The sequence below is a fragment of the Amphibalanus amphitrite genome, unplaced genomic scaffold (assembly GCF_019059575.1).
Source record: "Amphibalanus amphitrite isolate SeventyFive unplaced genomic scaffold, NRLGWU_Aamphi_draft 002553F_arrow, whole genome shotgun sequence".
Lineage (NCBI taxonomy): Eukaryota > Metazoa > Arthropoda > Thecostraca > Balanomorpha > Balanidae > Amphibalanus > Amphibalanus amphitrite.
In genome coordinates, this window is record NW_024883970.1 from 5,374 (window position 1) to 29,198 (window position 23,825).

At 48.4% G+C, this 23,825-nt stretch overlaps 1 protein-coding gene across 1 annotated transcript; it reads left to right on the forward strand.

Moving 5' to 3' along the window:
- Positions 1–19,002: 19,002 nt before the first annotated feature.
- Positions 19,003–21,346, forward strand: LOC122377138. Its single transcript, XM_043357101.1, has one exon. It carries the CDS (start codon positions 19,003–19,005, stop codon positions 21,052–21,054), a length of 2,052 nt encoding a protein of 683 aa, XP_043213036.1. The 3' UTR covers positions 21,055–21,346.
- Positions 21,347–23,825: the final 2,479 nt, after the last annotated feature.

The following is a 23,825-nucleotide window of genomic DNA, read 5'->3' on the forward strand; positions in this document are numbered from 1 at the left end:
TATTTTATATAATTTTAACGGTCAAAACAGCGGCCGATGTCGGTCCGACGTCGCCCCGACGTCGGCCCGACGTCGGCTGGACCTCAGCAATTGATCTCGGTCCGACGTCGGCCCGACGTCGGCTGGACCTCGGCTGGACGTCGGAACATGCGGGCATATCCGACATCCAGCCGACGTCGTGCCGAGGTTGGACCGACGTCGGGCCGACGTCGGCATGCCGATGCCGAGTTGCCGACGTCACCCCGACGTTGGCCGACGTCGGGCCGACGTCGGCATGTTTACTGGGGTGACAGTCAACGACTGGTAAAAAGGCCGTACATGAGCTGTGCAATGGTGGCACCACATGAAGAAGTGAAAAGCATCACAAAAATTAAAAACACAGTGCATTTCAAAAGAGCTCCGAACATATCTACGTGGGGATCACATCCTGTTCATTAGATCTATGAGTACAGGCACAGTGGACTTTTTATACCGCTCAGTTTTGGCCCGCGGTACGACAAACTTTCGCTGCCGGCGCAGAGGGCGCCTCACATTTGCCAGCTGCTCGCCCGGGTACAGTAGGTCTATTAAAAAAGTCCCCAGCACCAGTGGGCGCTGCCTTCGCTGAGCCGAACCCCCGTCTGCCCGTCCCATATCGCGCCGGGCTCAGGTCAGGTAGGGTCAGCGGGACCGCTCGGTCCGGCCCGCGGGCGGTGGACGGGCGGCCGGTAACGCTTTCCGCCAGCCAGCTGTAGAATCCAACAAACGAGACGGCCACCGCTCAGCGCAGCGAAACCGGTGTTAAAGAATGGCAGTAGATGTTCATGGCCACAATGATTATGAGATAGTCATTGTTAGCCCGTGCCCCCGTAGGAATGCCTAGACTCTCACGCCCTGTTGGAACTTGGAGGGGAAATGGGGATTGAGCATCATTCTTATAACTCAGCTTTGGGCATTTAGTTTTTCTCGCAGACAATGATAATACAAAAACAATATAATAAGACCAGACGTTTCGACAACAAAGTGCCTTCGTCAGTGGAAAACAAGATATAGGCTTTACATCGATAAAAAATATAGAAGATAAAAAATATAAAAAAATCTATATTTTTATCGATGTAAACCCTATATCTTGTTTTCCACTGACGAAGGCACTTTGTTGTCGAAACGTCTGGTCTTATTACATTGTTTTTGTATTGCCATTGTGTGTGAGAAAAACAAAATGTCTGACTCTTCTAATTTGGGCATTTAAGTGGTATTTGAAGTAGCGTCGAAAGTAGCAAAAAGAAGAAAAAATACTTCAGCCAAATTTAGATCGGTTCAGAGCAAAAGGTCATGTCACCAGAGGTCATCGATGGTAAAATTTTGTTGGGACAGGGTGTGTTGTGCGCACCGGTGCATTGGGTTTCCAATTTCCATGGAAACATCAACAGACTCGGAAGCTCGTAACGCTAGCGTGGAGCCGAATTCATATCAACCGCCGCTACAATGCATGGCAGCGCAGCGCAGCGTGCTGCAGCGCGGGACCGTGAAACACCGCCCAGGGCTATCCATGTATCAGGGCAATCCAACCCACGTGATGGGCTCGGCCCCAGCGGAGCATGAGGCTCAGGACTCCCGCCCTGGCCCCCTGTCTCCCCCTAATTCCTGTCATCCTTCCCACTCTGAAATCGACCGAAAGAGCCTAACCTAACACAACAAGCAGCTCGTTTACCGCTATGTCTGAATAATATTGTCAGATTTAATTAAGGTCAACGGCTTAGCACGTAAATAACAGCAACTGCCACCATCGGTATTATGAGAAAACCAATTGCTTTTCCACAAACACTAAAAGTTTTAAGCTAAACTTGCATGAAATTAATTTTACCAGCATCGTGTTCCTCTTATCAAAACGCTTCGAATGAATCAAAAGTTGATCTTTAACCCTCGCCGGAACAGGCCATTTTGCATCCTTCGACGGCATAAGGGGGGGGGGAGTTGGCACGACCCCCCTCGCGCTTGGCCCCTGATTGAGCTCGAGCTTCGCGGAAAAAAAACGAGCGTGTTGCCCGTCACGAGAGGAAGCCGATGATACCCAATTTTAAGGTCCTACATAGGTCATCGGGTGACCTTCCAGGTCAGGTCAATGACCCGAAAATCGGGAAAATGGGGACCTGTTAGAAAGTCGTAAAGTGTGGCTACTATGGCGTTTTCCGGGGTGCTGATCACGAATATCGTGTTAGTTTTGATTAGAGATGATGTCTTAAAGCATTTAGACCAGGTCGGGTCAGGTCAGGTCAGGTAAACCAGTAGGGGTCACGACGGGTATTCGTAATACCTGTCATCCGCCTCTGACAGCTTCGTAACATGTTACGAAGGCACCAAAACTACTTCGTAAATGTTCAAATGGTTGCTAAATTCGAATTCAGCTAAAAAAAAGTAGCGTAGAAACATGTAAAACTCGAAAAAGTGAACCGAGGTCACCAAAGGTCAATGACCTGACCTGACCTTCAGGTGATTCAGATGGTCAAAGGTCATTTGGGTCAGGGTCATGAAATTTTCAGGGTCGGTGTAAAATTTATCAATGCGAGGGTACTGAAAGTTTCGTCGCGATCGGCCGCTTTTTACGCGAGTTATTCGCGAAAACCCTTAGGGGGGGGGGGGTTGCATCAACCCTCCCTCCCTGTGCCGGCGAGGGAGGTCATTTGAAGAATTTGGCCTATGTTCAAAGACATGACCTGACCAGAAATGGTCATGATGGATAGCAGGATATTAGATCCGTATCGTGAAACTTTACAAACACTTTAGATGATTTCATAGCTTAAGCATGTCTATCAAAAATATTTATTACATGGCTCATGTGTAAGCTGGGTGTGTGATCATGCTTACGAGTATGTTGAACGCAACTGATAATGTTCTGTTGGCCACAATTTCTATATTTAATTTATCCTCCCGGATTTCATATTTTTATTAATGACACCTTGATGTCGAGAAAAAAAAAACGCTTAGGGGATTTAACAGCCTGATATACATTCAGTATAAGGAAGGGTCAAGGGTGCTAGATTCCTTCCGTCCTCGCTATCCTCAGGAAAAAACAATCCGCATCGCCCCTTGTCTTCATGCTTCCCTCTCTGGACTGGAGGTCACCCCACCAGCCAACCTGTAGTTGATGTCGGTTCCACTCCAAGACACATAACCCTCTTCGGGTGACCGTTGGAGAGACGGCTGGACCGCCCGACAGGGCAATCGTCCCACGGGAACAGTCACGCTTCCGGAGTCCGCAGATCACTGTCGCTGGCTCGCACAACCAAATTACTACACCAGAGCATAGTTATGTCATAGCTCTGCAAGGGCCTTCTCAGACCGAAAAAGATGGCTCCCAACAAAACAAACAATTTTCTCATTCAGTATTGTATCTCATCAGGAACCACATGTTTTCAGAGTGTTTATTATGCGTTCCGTCCAAAAAAAGCGCAGTTCAACTTTTACCATTGACTTTAGCGATCTCAAAATTGACCCGACCTTTCTGACAGCGATGTCAAACTTGCAAAGTAAACGTTTCAAATACATATACCTACTGTTGCCCATTGAAATCGCTGAACTGGTGTTATGACCTTGAATTGAAAGACTTGGGCGGCAAAAAATGGATCATTTGAAATCTTAAAATGTTAGATTTTAACAATAATTGCAAACACTATCCCGGCCAAATAGTGAGTGAGAAGGGAGCGATTCCCCAACCCCATGTTTAGCTCCTATAATTGAGCTAATTGCTAGAGCCTCGCGGAAAAAAACGAGCGCTTGCGTCGTTACGTGACGCCGAGATTGTCACCCCATTTTAAAATATCAGTGACCTCTTAGGGCAGGTCAAGGGCCCCAAGGCATTGGATCGGTTTTTGGTGAATAACTTCGCAAAAAAGGTCGCATTATCGTCATTTCGATACAATCGTGTTTTCTGTTCTCAGACGCGTCGATTTATATGCTTTTTTGCTTAGGTGAAGCAATTTAGGATGTTTAGGTCAATGTCATGTTAGGGCAACACAGGTCACGAAGCTGTTGAAAGGAGGACATGCTGCGTAACATTTGATTCGGCCAGTTTTGCAGAGTCCATTGATGGCTGTCCCGACTGGCTAGCTCACTTTGATCGGGAGTTATTGACGAAGCACTCCTATTGACGAGCACTCCGTCACGCAAGGTGAACAATGCACAAGTGAAGCACTAAACCTTGCCAAGAATGTATGAAGTCACGATTTCATGTGCGTGAGGTATAGTTTTAGCTCATTTCCGACGCCAAATTAACAGTTTCCATATTTTCCCATTATGCTTATGTGACACTAATTACGGATTTGCATCATTTTATAACCGACAACCGTGCAGTCTGCAGAGGTTTACTTAAGACGTCATAGTTAAGTGACCTGACATGAAAACGTGGTTGATTTCAAATGATCCGGCTTGAATCAAATGTAAGGCATATGAAATGTCAGCCTTCTATCATCAGTGTGCTTTGAGCTACCGCAAAAAAAAAATACATGGTGGCGGCATCCACCCCTTCTTCTCGGCCGGCGAGGGTTAAACCTCGCTTCGAATTATTGCAGATGATGATGCGACCGAAAACAAAGCATTTATCTGTGTCTAGAACGGCCGCTGACTTGTTGGACAAGATCCCCAATCTTAATTTGCTAGATGGGAATAAAATACTCGGCATATGATACATATATACCCCTCGACGGATTATTGAAGGATTATGATATAATAGGAATGGGGCAAGGGAGGATATGCACTGCAGTGCAGGTGTTTAATTTAGATCACAAAGGCATCGTTTCCGGCATCGTGCAGAGTCACTATCTTCCCCTCCTCTGCACTGCGGCATCTCTGCGCTCCACACACGGCGTCCTCACTCCACGGCCGGCCGCCGCCAACTGACCCACTCGCCGGGCGCCGCGACCTGACCCGTGTCACTGCCGCGGCCTGCGCAATAGAGTCGGGGCTGGAATCCGGGGGTTCGGCCGGCCGGCCGCCCCTGGAGCGGGGGACTTTTTTAGTAGACCTACTGTACAGTGGGTGGGCGGGGTTGGCGAACAGGCAATTTTAGAAATGTCTTTACATAGATTACAAAACCGTTAAGATTATTGTATTCACTTCAAGCCTTCCCTATTGTTCTTGATGATGATGCGGGAACTATTCCTAATTAGTGTTTCTAGTTAGTAAAAGAGCGTATTGTGCAAACGATGAAAAAAGCATAAACGGAAGATTTTAAATGCAATTTTCTCTAACAATTAATGGTAACTTATCTACACATCAAGGAAAAGGTGCATGCTAACTGATAATTTAACGTTCTTGGGGCCAGTTGTTTTCTTCTTTACTTACGTCGCCCCAATGGCCGCGAATACACTTGTGATAACGCCTATCGTAGAAAATATGTAGAGTTACTGGGGTAGGTGTGATGGATATCCGTCGCTATCCATGTGCGGGTTATCCCTCACACTTTTAGGGTGCGGGTCGGATAAAACCCCTCGTTTTTTCGCGATTATCTCGCGCTAAAAGCGGTGGATCGTGACGAAACTTTGAGTGTCCTCGAACTTAGCTACGTTACTGGTTACACATTCCATATACAGTTCATGATCCTGAAACCAATGACCTTTGACCTTTGATCTTATTCTGAGACCATGGCAGACCGAACTGATTTGCCGTTTATGTTAGCGCACATAAAATTGCGTTTCCAGACTTCTATTGTGATAGCATATAAACGTGCCAACATGTGAACTGATGGTTATCCCATGCATCATGATGGGTTTCAAGTTGACTTGTCAGTTGTCGGCCAGGTCAAGGTCATTGACGTTTGGTGACTTCGGGTGACTGTTTCAAATTTTACGATTTAAAGGAATTTTTTTTAGCTTATTTCGAATCCAGCATTCGTTGAGACATTTGAGAAGTACGTATAGTTGTGGTGCCAATGCAACTTGCTACGAAGCTGTCGCTGGTGGTTTAGGTACAGCTGCTATAAACAGGTGGTGCGGGTGGGACGCCTACTAACTAGTAACTACTTGACCCAAACTTACCCAGCCCATCCTAGCTTAATCCTCGCCCCCCCCTAGTTTTTTCTCGATAGCTCCGAAGTCCGAACACGCCAGCAACAGAGAGCTGAAACTAGGCATACCTGACCTTTGATTCAATCCAGATCTTGTGACACCAACCAGATTTTCAGGTCAGGTCAAGTTACTGACCTATGACGTCATAAGTGGACGGTCCTCAGATGCCGCGACTTCGCAACGCCCTCAGTCCCAGAGGAGCTTTTATAGGGGGATGAAACTTACAGTATATGTGCATCTTCTAGAAGTCTAACAACTTGTACCTCTAGGATTTTTCCTAAAGATCACATGAGGTCAGGTCGGTCACGTGACCTCACCACTATAAGTCAATTGAGAGAAATGAAAACTGCTATTCTGGCGCTGGGAACGATCTCAAACTATCTCAAGCACACGCATCGTGATTTCATGCACTCATTGCAAGGTTGGATGCTTCAATTTTGCATTGCTGACGTTGCGTGATTATGACGTCACTAGGGTCATACGAGCTTTTCGTCAATAACTCCCGATCAAACGGAGCTAGCGAGTCGGTCAAGCCACCAATGGACTGAGGAAGACCTGCCGAATCGAATAATATGCAACATGACCTCCTTTGACCAATTTCACGACCTAAGGGTCTCTGACCTGACCATGACCAGAGGTCAACACCTCAAGTTGACCTCACCCGAACAAAAAGGATGCCATTCGACGCGCCTGAGCAAGGCGAGCACGTTTATGCTAAAATCGCGCTCTGCAACTGTTCTTAAGAAGTTATTAATCAAAACCGAACCCGTGTTTTGGGTCACTTGACCTGACCTCAGAGGTCACCGGTTGACCTGAGACCTTAAAATCGGGTACTATAATAGCTGCTGTGTCTCCTAACGGCACCCACGTTCGTTTTTTTCCGCGACGCTCCACCTCCATCAGGGGCGAAAAACGACGATGGGGTCGTACCAACCCTCCCCCGGCCCGTAGAAAACCAACAGGTACTGCAGGGTTAACCCGCGCCCCGTAGGGGGGGCCGAAACGGCCCCCCTGTCCTTTTCGGTCGATATCTCCTAAACCGCTTCAGATATCGCCACCAAACTTTCAGGACTCCTCCGGGCATCAATTTTACACATTGTGACCAAAAACTTTTCCAGAGGCTATGATAGGTTGGCCACAAATGACGTCGGAATGACGTCATGTTCTGTCATTTTCGACCGAATAAAGACCTTCGCGAGAAGACCTTTCAGGCCTACAGCTTTGAAGATACAGAAAAATGATCAAGACATAAAAGGTGTAGAATAGACAGGGCTACAAAACTGCTATCTCGGATTTTTGAAATTTTTGAGTTTTGAACCCCAAAAATTAAAAAAACATTTTTTTGGATATATTAGCCAAAAAATCCAAAAAGTTTTTTGAGTTTAAAAAAAAACCGGAATATTTGTGATAGTACCTACCGTTTTCTATCTACATACCGAATTTCAGATCGATACCTCGTTTTTTGGCCAAGTTATAGCGAAAAAAACTGTTCAAAATTGATGACGTCAAATTTTCAAACTCAATTTTTGGCAGTTTTAGACGTCGTAGAGCAAAACAAAGACCACCATTAGACTTCCCGTGACGAGCTGCATCGAATAGATACCCATTTTATGCAAAAATATCAACTTTGAAATTTGACCTTATTTGACCTGACCTTGACCTGACCTTCACCAAAACGTGACCTAGGCTGGCCCCAAAGGCTGCCTAACCCACATAATCGCATTTGTCATGTAAAATGGACCATAAAACATGTATCACACGACACTTTCATACTGTGACCCCGGTGACCTGACCTCGCTGTGACCTGACCTGGTATCAGTGACCTCAGATAGCAAAGTATGTGTTTGACGAACAATGTACCATCGATGGTTTTCAATAAATTACCAATTAACTCGATTTCACAACACATTTCTTGAAATGCCTGTGAACGGTGAAAATCTGACCTTTGACCTGACCTGTGACGTCATTGGTTTGACCTAGGTCAATGAAATTTGGTCACAAGGTAGTTCCCGGGTGGGGCTATCGAACACCGTTTGAATTTTGAAAATCGGCCGGTAACTTTCCGAGATCTTAGGGGGGCCGAAACGCACCCCCCCCCCCCTACGGGTGGTAGGGTCCGCCGGTAGCCCTACGGGGCGCGGGTTAACTCTCGCCCTTATTGGTGTTTTGTTAGCCGCAAACGCACATAGGTTGTTGGACATTGGTTGAACTTCCCGGTCAGGTCAGTGACTCAAAAGTCGGGAAAATAGGGACCTTTTAAAACATTGGAAAGTTAGGTTGTTACGAGGTTTTTCGGGGCGCTGATCGCGAATTTCTTGTTAGCTTTGATCACCGATGATGTCTTGATGTTTTTAGGCCAGGTCGGGTCAGGTCAGGTCAGGTCAACCAGTAGGCGTCTTGCTAGCTGTCCATAATAGGTGTCAACCACCACTGGCAGATTCGTGACATGGTACGAAGGCTCCAAAATTACTTTGTAAATGTTCAAATGGGTGCTCAATTCGAAATCAACTTAAAAAACTAGCCTAAAACATAATTTTAAACCTAGAAAAAGTGAACTTAGGTCACCAGTAAAACGCCTTTTGGGCGAAGAACGAGCGAGCGAGATAGTGAGCCCTGCACGTGCGGAGGGGCGAGAGGGTGCTTCCAACGGGCTTGCGCAAAGCACCCTTCTAACCGGTCGCTAGCGGTGTGCCAAATTTGAACGCAATCGGCCCAACCGTTCCTGAGATCTGGAAGCGGCATGCTGCACGTGCGCACGTGCAAACGGGGTCCAAAATGACTTTTGCACGGCACCCTACCACCTGGTCCCCAACCGTGTACCAAATTTGAGCGCAATCGGCCCAGCCGTTCTCGAGATCTGGAAACGCCCCTGCACGTGCGCACGTGCAGTAGCACCCTAACCGCAACACATGGGAATGCATTGCCTGGTGGGTGCCTACCTGTATGCCAAGTTTCAGCGAAATCGCCCCAGTAATTACCGAGTTACTGAAATGGGAACAAACTAGGGTTACCCGCGTGCTCCGCAACGCGAAGAAGGGTGATTTTTTGATCCGTGGGTATTGGGTTGGTCTGTATCGATTTGGTTGGTAGATATCCATTTCGTTCGATTGCTTTTTGACGGCCAAGCATTTTGTAAGAAAACAAAAAGATACATCGCATCGAGGTGCCCGTGTCGTATTATCATGCGTTCTACTTTAGAATGATTCGAAAACTGGCGTGAAGTCTTTTGAGGGCCATCGATGAATTTCGCTAAAAATGACAATGTAATGGTTTGGAACATTTACATTTTTAAGGATACTGTTGCTAATCATGCAAAAATGAAGAGTGAATATTGGACAGAATGAATGCTCTATCCAATGGTACCATATTCAATTGCCAAAGGTATCAGGTTATGCAGCAAACCCCGTGTGATTAATAAAGTGGCACAAAATTGACAAACACCATTTTCTCCTGTGATTTGCACCACCTTGCTTTGGATCAATCAGCTTTTCACAATTTTTATATGATAGGCGGTACATTTCTCTTGCCAACAGGCGTTGTTCCAACTCGCCCTGTTTAACGGTCACCTAAAAATAAAATCATTCCAAAATCCGCCAAAAAACCGCAATTTTTCAACAAAAGTGCCCTCCCCGGTGCACGTGGCTTGTGCTATCCTCTGTATCGCACACGATTCCATTGCCCATTCAATTATCTACACGATGCTGTTTTCCCCGTGCCGGTCGGACCCCTGGTCACCAAGATATTGCACGGGAACTGGACCCGTGTCGGCCAAAATTAGCCGTTTTCGCCCGATTTCGCACGCCGATTTATACATGTAAAGTCTATGACGCGAATTTGCACTTTTTGAGCACGCGCCACGCGCTCCCTATCAATCCGATCAAGCTGAGACCCCTCAAAGGCACGTCGCGCATCCTTGATCTATAAGTTGTGCAAATTTCACCGGGCTAGGTGCAACGGTCTGGCCTGTAGTCCACGCAAAGCACCACCAAGTCGGGACCTCGGTAACGGACAGACGCACCCTCCTCAAATAGTAATATAGATTTGGCACCTCTTATTGCTGTATTTTGCACGTGCACTGGGGGTGACCTACATGCATCGAGATTATCCTATTTTGGGTAGAAGGGATGCTGCTACCCTACAAAAATTACCGCAAGTCAATCGCCAAAGCGGCTGCTGAGATATGAGCCTCCCAAAATCACTACTTTTGCAAAGCAGCTTGAACACCCTTGACTTTTCACGTGGCACGTGCCACGACCGTCACGGAGATGTATCAAAAGTAGTCAATTACGGGGTAGAAGGGATGGGGCTACCCAACAAAAAAGACCGCAGGCCAATCGGTCCAGCGGTTGCTGAGATATAAGCCTCTCAAAAGCGTTACAGGCCAGGCCAGGCCGGGCCGGGCCGGGCCGCTCATACTGAGATTTTTCCGTTATATTGAAAAGACTCACTTCGCTCGCTGCGCTCGCTCGCTCGTAATCAAAGGTTAATACCCTTGACCTTACCTTCACGACACCCACCATAATGCATGAGACAGCCATCATTTCACATGTTTGAACGTTTGCAATCACAAAAAGACTGGAAACGAGCGGATAATAGCCGTTTTACGAAGGGCTACCCATGGCAAATGCATCTAATTTGAACAAATCTGCACCAAATGTGCACCTTATCTGCACAAATGTGTACTAGATGGCGGTCGTGAAATACTCCTCAGCTGAATGTTCGAATTCTGTTCTCCTTTTGTTTTTAACTGAACGTGAACTAGATTGAACAAGATTTTCATTGGACAAGATTGTTGACGGCCCTACTGTGAAACGAGACCCGATGAATTCTCAAACTCCCTAGTTATTTTGTAACAACCCTAGGTTCGTTGCATACTAACTAGGGAGGTTGCAACGACCCTAGTTTCGTTACAACGTCCCGGAACGGGCAGTTATTTTGTAACGTCCCTAGGGCCGTTGCAAAAAAAAACTGATCGTTCAGGGAGGTTACAACCACCCTAGGGTCGTTGAAAATTAACTGAAATCGCATACTCCCTGTAACATGTATACTGATGTGTGCACCGATCTTCTTTGTGTCCATATTACATGAATCATGACAGTGGTCGATAAAATTTCAAACGTGCAACGCTCGTTGGAGCAAGATATTAGCAATACCTGGAAGAGCTGGGCCCTGTTCATGAACCCCGGCGGTCGCTGCGGCCGCTGCGGCCAGCCGGGTTGTTACGTCACGAAAAGGGGCGGGGCTCATGTAGTATGACGAATGTATGACGTCACCTTGCTGCGGCCGCTGCGATCTCTGCGGCCGCCATCCAGCGACCGCCGAGCTGCAAGAAAGTAATTGCACTGAACTTGGCGCACTGAAGTCAAAGTGTAGGCTGTGTTGCCATGGAGACGATGTTGTAAACAAATTCATTCCGTCCGGTGTTGCATGCCATGATACCTAAAAATTAGATTAATGCTTTTATATGAGATTTAATGTTATTTGTGCTACGATTTAATGAAAAGAATGCCAAATCATTTATGTGACCCACTTACAAAAATACAGAAACACCAGACGGCCTTGAGAAACGCCCTTTTCATCACAGGAATGGAATACACAAATAAAAAAAAGCGCGTGGAAACTATTGATTAGTAATCGTCTCAAGCGCGCAATTATCGGAAACTATTTCGGCAGCAGACGTGTTCATGGAACGCTGATTGCGGTCGAGTGGGTGATGACGTTTCAAAAATGGGCGGAGCTTAGAGCCTGCGGCCGGCCGCAGCGGCCGCAGGGTTCATGAACAGGGCCCTGGAGACAATCCGCCCGTCTACATGGATGTTCCTTACGCCTAAAATACAGCATTGACTTGTGGCTTTCTAATCGTCCGGTGCTGTTATCGGCTGCTCGGTACCGCGGTGCATGTTCCCTCATTCGCGTGACGTCATAAATGGCGTCACGCAAGGTCAACATTGCAAAAGTGACGCATTTACCTTGCAAGGAGCTCATCAAATCACGATTTTGTGTGCTTGAGATTGTTGGAGGTCGTTCGTAGCGCCAGAATAGCAGTTTTCATTTTCCCTTTGACTCATAATGGTGAGGAACGAAAAAAAAATCAAATGAAAAAGAAATTCCTGATCTAAGGATTTTCTAACTCTAAATCTCTATAATCTCTATCCACAGGCCAGATCTATCATATACAGGATATCCACACTCATTTTGAAAGCTTATATTTCGTTTTATGACCGACTTCTCGTCATTGCAAATTTACTGATTTGACCTTGTTTGACCTCCCTTTGAAGTCACAGGTCAAATATCAAGATCATCGATATCCTTTCTTGTGCATCTGAATGAGCTCTTTCAATTGCCGTTTGAATTTTTCCGATCCGGCTATTGGTTCCGGATATACAATGGGGGGCCCTTTGCCCCCCCCCTCCAACAGGACGTGGAACCTGCCAGACCTCAACGGGGCGCGTGTTAATACAGACCTAGAAACCCATAGCTTGCTAAATGCGTGTAATCCTTTCTTTTCATTGGAACCGAGCGATGCCGAGAACAATGATTGGTCAGGAACTAGCTGGAAGTGTGCTTAGATGTGTCAGACATCAGGTGCTGTTTAGTCCATTTACAGCTCAGTTTTATGCTCAGCGACATCGGAACTGCTCCATATCGGAAAACGACAGAACTTTTTGACGTCACTGTGACGTCATCTTAAGTGCTGCAACTACCAAACGTTCTTAAAACATTGCCTAGGTATTCATTTGAAGCTATGCCAAGTTTCAAGCACGTAGCTCATACGGTTTCAGAGATATTTCACAAAACGTAAAGGGGGCAGCCTTATTCTCCCCCCCCCCCAGCAGCTCGTGGGCTACCGAAGGTCATGTGCAGCGTCAAATACGACTACAACAAATATATGGTGACGTATCGGAACCGCCTCGAACAGACAGCTACACAACCACGTCAATGTGTGATCACGTGTGCTGCAGCGTAGATTCTTATATGTTTTGTTCTCATATGTGCGGGACGAAGGGGGGGGGGGAGTTTCTGTCGGCTGACGCGACGCGGCAGCGCAGCGGCGTGACTATGCTTAGTGCGATAGATTTGACACTATTGTATTGAGAGCGGCCGTGTGCCTGCACGCTTTTTGCTGGGAATCAGCCCCGACCGTCTGAACCAAAACATGACATTGCTGACTGGCCTCACGCAGTCACCGAAACTGCTATATGCGCCAATAAGAGAGCTGACACAATAAATGCAGTGACTGAGGAGCCGAGGGGCACAGGATTGTGCAGTTATCAATTGCAAGCACACCTCCGACGTGCACTTGTGGTCCTTAGATGATATTGAAAGTGAAGCGTTGAAGGCAAAATGGAATATAAAGCATCCTATGCATGAAAATTTGTTCATAGACCGGTTATTGGGAGAAATAATTTTCAACTTCGTTGCATGGTTCTTGAAGGGGAGTCAAGAAGTGAGTGACTGCCAATGACTGACAAGGTGGTGACTGTGAAGGAAGTGGAGGACCACATTCTTACAGATTGTCCGGAAAGTCCTGGCGCTTCTTTTGGAAGCCGTCTAACGCGCGCTGTGATTATTGGACATTCAGCCAATCACCACAGACATGACCACTCGTTGACCGCTCAGCTAGGGGTCGTGTAAATATGACCCTGGAATCGTGTTCAGCGATGGGTAAATGGTCAAAGATGCGCCTTGTCGCTGAATGCCTGCGCGCGGCCGCCGGGTGCGACTTGAACGAGGCGCGAGTTTCAGCCCGATGCGGCGTTTTCGATGAATGGTTAAGCAGGTTAAGGTTAATTCCGACTTGGGAATTCCTTAGAAATATCCTCAGGCCGGTACAACTGCGGTATGTCAAAACTGCCGAGAACGGAGCAGCATTTCAGCGCGGCAATCGAAGAAAGTGCGGGGGTCTGATGAACAAAAATGTCCCATCATCTTCGTCAATGTCGAATAAATGAATAACAGGCTGGTTCACGAGGGGTTCCTGGACAGCCACGTCAACCCGAGGTTCAAGACGACTTGCCCTAAGGGTCACTTTGCATTTCGACAGCACAGAGTGCCCTCCAACAACGCCGCTGCCGTTCAAGCTAAACTCACATAGGAGCTTGCCGGGCCAGATCACCGTGGCGAAATGAGATAAGGCCGTCTTATTCTCCTAACCTGACCTGCTCGACTAAGGCGTTCTACGCGTTTTATAGAACAGGATCTAGGCCATTTATCACCCCAACCTGGAGTCACTGAAGAATCGCATCATGAAAGCATAGGAGGACCTGGAAATGGCACAAATCGTCAAAACCCGCAGGCGCTTCCTCCCCTACGTCGAGGCCGTCGTCGGCGCCGACGATAGTTACATTGAATGAGTACGTAGCGGAAGCATGTCGCTTGGTGTCCCTGGTCATTTTTTTTGATCCATTGATGAGTATCTATGAACCAATGGCATTTGTTTTAGACAATGTTTAAAAGCGCCAGAACTTTCCGGACACCCTGTACGTATCGTCGTGTGACCTTTCAGATGATTATACAACGGAAAGGTATCAATGCTGGCAGTGCCTGAAAACATTATCAGCGAAAGAACACAGCGATAACCCGGCCAGTGGCAGTCTAAGCAACTTCGCCCTAGTGAGGGGGGGCATATGTTACCACCCACCTCTAACTCAAAAACTAAGAGGGCTAGAAAGACGCGGTAAAAAGCAGTCGATAGCTCTCAATGCGTACGTTTGAAAGTATTTCAGTCATTTTTCACCTTAGAGCAATATTGGGGTCACCAGAGGTCATCAAAGGTCAAAATTTGCCAATTGTCATTATATTTTTCAGAAAACATGCCGCTATCTCAGGAACTATGGTAGCTAGAATAACGCAGGGAAGAGCAATCGATAGCTTTTGAACTCTTCTTTGAAAAGGTCATTATCAATATTGACCTCAGGTCAACGGTTTGGCCTCCAGAGGGCAAAAAGTCCAAAAATAGCTGTTTTTACGAAAAGTGTTTTTCGACAATAACTTTCGACTACAAAACGCCACGACATTTCTATTGCCAGAATCGTGTTCCTCTCGCCGAGACGCGTCGAATGAACTATAATTTGACCTTGAAAGGTCAAGCTGAAAATTTGACCTCAGGTCAAGGTCATGACCTTACCGGAAAAGGTCATGCTGCATATCAGTCGATGCGTCTCAACAAGGCAAACACAATGAGACCATCCCCAGCGTTCTATCTCTTTCCAATCGCGAGTTATTGGCAAAAAACTGTTTGTAGCCTCAAGTGACCTCGGATGACCTGTCTAGAGGCTATCAGCAAAAATGACACTTTGGTCATCACGAGTGGACTAAATCATTGTGATTCTGAAATATTTGGACTGTTCCGATGCGTACACACGGATCTAGAGGCATTTTCATTTTTCTCCATTGACTTGTAATGGAAAGGTTTCACCACTGACCTGACCTTAGGTCACGGATATAAAAAATCCGAGATATACAAATTGTAGGCGCCCATAACAGCATGCAACCCACCAAGTTTGAAACCTTTCTGACAAACACTGCAGGCTGGACATGATTGCAAACTTTTTTTAGGCTTGGTCAGTTAACTTGACCTGGTGACCTGACCTGACATGACCTGGGGTCAAAAATTTCACACATTGTCCAAAATTGATGTACCAAAAGCTACCCCAAGCGGCGCGGCGCTACGCGCCGCGGTTTTTTATTCACACGCAAAAAACGCGACAGGGTGGTAACATATGCCCCCCCCCCCACTGGGGCGAAGGATAAAGGATTCAGCCACTCAGAAGTTCGTGTGTTGACTTTTTCAAAAGAAAAGTGCGTGTTGACCTTCCGAAGCGAAACTACGCATTTTTTAGGAAATTGAAGAAATATTCGATCGTTTGACCCTCGCCGGCACAGGGGGAACCCCCTAAGGTTTTACGCAAATAACTCGCGTAAAAAGCGGCCGATCGCGACGAAACTTTCAGTACCCTCGCATTTATTAATTGTACACATACCCTGAAAATTTCATGACCCTGACCCCAATGACCTTTGACCTGTGACCTATTTTCCGAGACTATGTTTGGCCGGAATGGCGATTCGGCGTATGTCGGCTCGCATTAGCCGCGCGTTTGCAAGCTTTTCGTGGTTTCAAACGTTCAAACATGTGATTTGATGTTGCTCCCATGCATTAGGGTGGGTGTCAAGGTCACCTGAAGGTCAGGTCAGGTCATTGACCTTTGGTGACCTCGGCTCACTTTTTCGAGTTTTACATGTTTCTTGGCTAGTTTTTGGAGCTGAATTCGAATTTAGCAACCATTTGAACATTAACGAAGTAGTTTTGGTGCCGTCGTAACATGTAACGAAGCTGTTAAAGGCGGATGACACGTACTAGAAAATACCCGTCACGACCCCTACCGGTTGACCTGACCTGACCTGACCTAACCTGACCTGACCCGACCTGGTCTAAACGCTTAACGACATCATCTGTGATCAAAACTAACACGATATTCGTGATCAGCACCCCGGAAAATCCCTTAGCAGCCACACTTTACTACTTTCTAACAGGTCCCGATATTCCCGATTTTTGGGTTATTGACCTGATCTGGAAGGTCAACCGATGACCTAGGACCTTAACCCTATTCCTGGCGGGCTCCGCCGGGACAAGAAACTGGCGGGGGGGCCGATTCGGCCCCCCCTGAGATCTCGAGAACGAAGCAAGATAGCGACAAGCGGTAAACGGCATCGGATACGCACGGCCAAGATCTACAATTTTTACTAAGGTCATTTTCAGGTCAGGTCAAAGATGACGTCACAGGGGTCGAAAAAGTCAAAATGGCGGCGCTAGATATGGAGAGAGTTTTTCTCGAATAACTTTCGAATTAGTCAAAATAGGAACAAACTAAGGGCATCGTATCTCTCGTCATTCCGCATCGAAAGTATGTTGACCTCGAGAGGTCAAGGTCAAAGGTTGGCTTCAGGTCACGTTACCTCAGGTCGCTTGACCTCAAGGTTACGTGAGTTCAAGGTCATCCTGTATATCATTCGATGCGCCTTGACGAGCTGAACACAATGAGACCATTTGCGCGGTTGTATCTTTTTTCTGTAAGTATTTAGCAAAAAAGCGTTAGGTAACCGTTGATGACGTCACATGCCCTTACAGCTGTCCAATAGGAAATATGGCATCAAGGTAGTCAAAGTTGGTCATGAATTATGTCCTTTATGGTATAATTGACCATGACAACTCGGCCGTCCCAGCATAGTGACTAGTGGTGTCAATCGGTTACCAAAATCTCGGTATACCAATACCGAACCGATACCGATTCGGTATTCGGTATTTTATACCAAAAGCATTTGGTATTTTGTCGGTATTATGAAAGTCAACTACTGTCATAAAAAATTAAAACATTTTTGATAAACCTTCTGAACTCAAATTTGATTTGCTAAATGACATTGGATGAAGAAAAAGGACAATCATGACACATTTCTCCCAAATGCATGATGTCATAACAATGGGCAAACACATTAACTGCAACATTAAACACATCAGTCTACCAATGTTAAATGGCAACTTATCAGTGCCAGAAAATTCCAATACCATGAGGATAATTATCTTACAAAAAGCTTATGTGCAAGACATGTACAATAAACATTACATATATTACATTAAACATGTATCAATGTTTAACTCACTGTATACTGGAAAACATACTCTAACTACCTTACTCAAAATTTCCATTCATTGGTATGCAATGAATGGTATGCAATCATTGGTATGCACATGCATTCATTGGTAACAAATTTGACTTTGTTTTGAGGAGTCTGTGATTGATCTTGACCTTGTCTTGCTCTCCATTTCACTGCAATGCAGTTACATTTTCCAAAAGTCAAAACCCTGCTTTTATAGCACTAGCTTCACCAATATCATCTAATATTGAAGGCAGCATTTATCACTTCATCATCACCCCACAAATTCTCAACTTCGTTCAACTTCAAAAAGATCCTGTGGATAATTTATGTTCTTTACTTGTTCTCTTTCCTGCTCTCCTCAACAGATAGAAATCGCTAGCAATATAATCAAAAGCATTCCTAAAATATAATTGGGTCTTGGATTGATTCGCAAATAGCAGTTCAAAAACTGAACACATCTAAGAACTTTTAAATGTCGCAGCTGCGCTAAAATCCGATGTAGCTCAATGAAAATAATTGAGCAACATTGTTTTTCTGGTTCTTCTTTTTTTAGCGATAGCGGCGTACAATCCTTCTTGAGTTAATTAAAAGATACCAAAATATGAACATCATATTTTTAAATTAAGTGTACATAAGCAAAAAAGAAAAAGCTTTATTTTATGCAGTTCCGTGCGTTTCGTGCCTAAATGCAAATGGCCGCCGCCTGCACGGCTGCCATTGTGGAAGTGATGCCACGTGACACGTGTCAATGATTCTGTTAGCGAGCAAATAGGCATTTTGGATACCTTCGCAAAGACGGCCGGCGCTCGGAGCGCGGCGGTCGGTCCGCCGCGCCACGCCGCTCACATATGTGTCATCTGGCCCCTGTCCTGGTTCTCATGCCCACGTGTTGTGCGTACCACGAGGGCTGAGACGGGACGGGGGCCTGACAGTCTTCGACGGGACTCCACCGGTGCGCGACGGCCCGGTGCACGACGTGGCCGACGTGGCCTTACGTACGACGCGGCCGACGTGGCCCTACGAGAACGATTCAGTGAACCGCATTTGTGACCGCCGTATTTTGTGCATTTTAATCGTTTCCGTTTCATTCAAGAATAGACCTTTACTTATATGAACAATAACTTTATGGTCCTCCGGGTGACGAAAGAGAACGAGTGAACGATCACGAGCACGCACGAACATTTCCGTATTGAACGAGTGAACTGTACGATTCTCGCGAACATTCTGGTCCTCCGGGCCGGATATCAGTGAACTAGTGTGCGAATGGATTTACAGTGACGACGCGGTGTTGTGAACTGTGAGTACAATGTCTGACAAGCGGTCACGACATGCCAGTGATGCGAAATCACATCAAAGCCGCCGAAGCTCGTATCACACGAGGAGCGAGGCGAGCTTCAGCACGGCGTCCTCCGGTCTCAGTGAAGCCCGCCGCCGGGCTGCACTTAGCCAGCTCCAGGCGGAACAGGCCCAGCGCGCCGCCGCCGCCAAGGCTGAGCTGGCCCGGCGGCAGGCGGAGCAGGCGGAGGCGCAGGCAGCGCTTCAAGCTCAGGCGGCGAAGGATGAAGCTGAATACCGTCAGCTGGAGCTGGAGCTGCTGGAGCAGGAGGAGCGAGGTTCGCAGCACCCTCGTTCTTCCGCTGCACCATCCGTCGCTGGTCCTCCGGTGGTTGCAACTGAGCCACCGGCACTGGTGGACGTGTCTCGACAGACGGACGAGTCAACCACGCGCACCCGACAGTGGCTGGCTCAGTCTCAGCTGCATGTGCCGCCAGTGGATACGGCTCCTGTCGGCACCCTGCCTCCACCTGCGGCGCGGCTGCAGCACCCGTCCCGTGGCGACACCAGAGCGGTCCCACATCTGCCGCGCATCACGCTGGAGAAGTTCGGCGGCTCTGCCATCGAGTGGCCGCGGTGGATAGCCCTCTTCAAAGCGCTGGTACACGACCGCGCCGACCTCACCGACGTAGAACGGCTGACCTATCTGCAGACTCACCTGACGGGGCCGGCGAGAGAGTCTGTGCGGGGCATGCTCTGCGACGCCAGTCTATATAGCACTGCCCTGGGTGAGCTGGAACGAGAGTTTGGTGACCCGTCCCGTGTGATACACGCCACGATGAAAAGACTGCTCACAGCGCGGCCAGTGAAAGACGGTGACCTGTCAGCGCTCACAGAGCTGTCTCGTGAGCTCCACACCGCGGTGAGCGTCTTACAGTGTCTGCACTACGAGCACGACCTCGCTGCCGCCACGAACGTCACCACTGTGACTGGGAAGCTACCAGCCTCCCTCGCCTGGAGGTGGGGCGAGCACATGGTGGAAAATGGCATCACTCGTCCGACGCTCGTCGATCTCGACGAATGGCTTCGCCGTCATGTGTCAGCTGGTCGGTTGGCCTTGAACGTGACCACCAAGCAGCTGCCGAAGGTCGAGGCTAATGACGCTGAGTGCCGCCCAAGACGCGTGTTTACCACCGCGTCGGCGCGGACCACGCCGGCGGCTGTAAAGCGGGAGAGGACAGCTGCCATAAAGTCATCAGCGGACGGACACAGTGACTGGTGTACCATGTGTCAGCAAACACACGAGCTCCAGCACTGTGACGAATTTCTCGCGCTGACTGTGAGTGAGAAGGCAGAGTTCGTCGGCAGAAACGGACTGTGCTTTAACTGCCTGGGTCGCGATCACATCAGCGCCACGTGTCCCAGTGATGCACGATGTGACGCGGAGCACTGCGGCAGGCGTCATCACACGCTGTTACACAATGGAGGACGAGTGTTTCCGCTGCGCGATTCCGATGATAGTACGCCGTCATCTGCCAAACATGTCGGCACCGCATCGGCCGAGCCTCGCAGTGATATTCTCCTGCAGGTGGTGCCCATCACCGTAAATGGGCCGGCAGGTAGCCGCACTACGAACGCGCTCCTGGATCTCGGGAGTCAGATCACACTGATCACCGACGACCTGTGTGACCGACTCGGCATCTCGGGGCCCACCGACAAATTGGTGCTGAGTACGCTGAGTGGGACCCAAACGACGACGTCACGACGCGTATCCCTCGCCGTCGAGGCTGTGGGCGGCGCCGGCAGGGCACATCGTATACGAAACGCCCAAACGACGCCGACGTTAAACGTGTCAGCCAAGGCCATGGACTGCACAGTGGCAAAGGAGAAATGGCCGCACCTGGATGGATCTCCCCAGCGCCACCCACGGCCCAGTGGAGGTGCTCCTGGGAACCGACGTCATCGAACTTATTGTGCCGCGGGAAGTGATCGAGGGACCGACGGGAACGCTGTGCGACGTAAGGACGCTGTTGGGATGGACGGTGACCGGGCGGGCGTCGGAACGCTCGGTGCTCGATGGTGAACACGTTATCAATCACGTTCGTGTCAGTGATAAAACGAGTGCAGTCGCTGACCTTCACACCCAGGAATCATCAGAGACGACCCAGTGGTGTCACGCAGCCGAGCCGCCGGGCCCGGCCGACATCTTCAGCAAAGGCGGCCCGGGGACGGACCTCGCCCCCGGCGGACCGTGGATACGAGGTCCAGCTGCGCGGTCCGGCCCGGCCGCCCTCTCCGACGACGAGACGAGGGTGACAGCGTGCGTCACCGAGCGAGCGGAGCCGGTCGTAAACGGCAGTGACTTCTCGTCCTGCCTCATGGACTCCGGCAGCCTGCTCAGAGTCGGTGGCCGTCGCTGGAAGCGGAAGAACACACAGCCGCAGGATCGCTCCTGGCGACGCCGGCGGCGAGAGTGTCTCCCCGCGCACGCCGACCGCACACTGCATGTCGATCATGGACACGACCGAGGTCAGGGTTGGCGAACTAATGCGACTGACCGACGTAAACGTACCACGTGGACATTGGTCGGTGAGATGAGCGGAGTGTGACCCTGGTGTGGGCGGTCTTATTCCCGCCATTGACGTGACGACTGATACCGGCCAATACAGGCGGCCTATCTCTCGTCTCTGCCGTCTTGAGTGCGACGGCGACGGACAGTAAATGGACTTGGAGAGATAATGTGCGCGCACGTGGGACGGCTAAAGTGAGTCGTCTACGACCGCACTGTGCCGTCGGCGAGCAGTGTGGAGATCGGAGCGTTTATTAGTGTTTCCTGCGCCCACCATTCGCGGTGCTAACGTGTGTGTGTGCGTGAGGGAGTGAGCCGCTCATTCTGTCCGCTGCGAATGGTCATTTGTGTTTAGTGTTCAGCCATTAGCTATCAGCTGTGAGCCGTGTGACGATGCTACGCGTTCACTGTGACAGAGTCCCTCCCGGCCCACTTGGCCGGTCGGTCTACGAATGAGCTAGTTTACGACCTTAGAGTGCGCAGTGTTAGATTAGTCTATGGTACCACGCCCATGTTAGCGCTAGTTTCTGTTCGCGTCCGCTCCGTTCGGTAATGCAATGTGTGTTATGTGTTGTACGCTGGGTGCTGGGTGTTTGTGTGTCGGCAATGTGACGGCACTGTCACTGCCGCCAGTGCCTCTCGAGCGAGTGTTCGTAGTTAACGACCTGCGTCAGTGCGTGACAACGGTGACAGTGACCGGCGGCCGGGACCGCGCCGTCGTATAGTTTTACGACTGGGCGCGTGACTGATGTCAGGAATGACCTCCGCCCCGGCCAGACTCTGTAGTGCGTAATGCGTATTGTATGTGAGTGTATGCATATTGCACACGGTGTGCGGATCGTGGCGAGTGTGTGCGTGCGTACGAGACGCTTGAACGATTGCTCGCTAGTTGTTGGATTTTCCGCGGATGATCGCGAAAAACCGGGCCGGCTATGTTAGCGAGCAAATAGGCATTTTGGATACCTTCGCAAAGACGGCCGGCGCTCGGAGCGCGGCGGTCGGTCCGCCGCGCCACGCCGCTCACATATGTGTCATCTGGCCCCTGTCCTGGTTCTCATGCCCACGTGTTGTGCGTACCACGAGGGCTGAGACGGGACGGGGCCTGACAGTCTTCGACGGGACTCCACCGGTGCGCGACGGCCCGGTGCACGACGTGGCCGACGTGGCCTTACGTACGACGCGGCCGACGTGGCCCTACGAGAACGATTCAGTGAACCGCATTTGTGACCGCCGTATTTTGTGCATTTTAATCGTTTCCGTTTCATTCAAGAATAGACCTTTACTTATATGAACAATAACTTTATGGTCCTCCGGGTGACGAAAGAGAACGAGTGAACGATCACGAGCACGCACGAACATTTCCGTATTGAACGAGTGAACTGTACGATTCTCGCGAACAGATTCCGTAAAATTATGGACATTTTACTTAGCTTTCATCGCGATATCATTACAGTGGTGTCTCCTATCTATCAGTGTGCCTCGTAAGTAATTATTTATCAAGATTTGTTGTGTTCAACATTTATTTATGATGAAAAATTGGCTGCGTCACTATCGTCACCATCGCTACTTGAGTTGCACTGTAGGTATCATGGATTTTGTTTACATTAATGGTATAGCCCAGCCCATCATTGTCACTGGCTTACCATTTTTGGATCATGGTAACACACGTACCCTGTCTTGACTGGACTCGAATTGAATGACTTGGGTTCAGGCATGGATGAGGTTCAGGGTTCAAGTTCTTGTCCTATCACCTCATGCAGATGACTTGAATCCACATCCCAGTTAAGTAACTGACCTGAATATTTGTTAATACTTACACAATACAGTTATTTTTTTTTTTGCAGTGCAAATAACTTAGAGATTTCCTGACTTGTTTTTGTTGCCTTATTTTAAAGTATTACCTTTTAATGCCTATCATTTGTTTTGAGAAAGTTTGAAGCATTTGTTTGATGATTCCCTGAATTCGGTACCTAGTCGGTATTTCACCCTATTTCTGAAAATCGGTTCGGTTTTGGTATACTCTCAGTGGTTTTGGTCGGTATCGGTTTGGTATTGGTTTCCAAAATTTCTGAAATTGACATCACTAATAGTGACTCTGAGCGCACCGGCCAAGTTGCCCCGCTAGTCCCGGCCAAATAACCCCACATTGCCATTCTGAAAATTTTTGTCTATAAAGTCGTCATGGCTGTACAAAATTAGATGAAATTGCTCTTGGAACCGCTGAACACCCTAAAGAATGGGGCTATAATGTTGGAATTCGTTTACAGCCCAACTACTACATGTTA

What these genes read in the sequence shown, in the direction of transcription:
- LOC122377138 (XM_043357101.1), top strand. Translation starts at nt 19,003, where the DNA reads ATGTCTGACAAGCGGTCACGACATGCCAGTGATGCGAAATCACATCAA.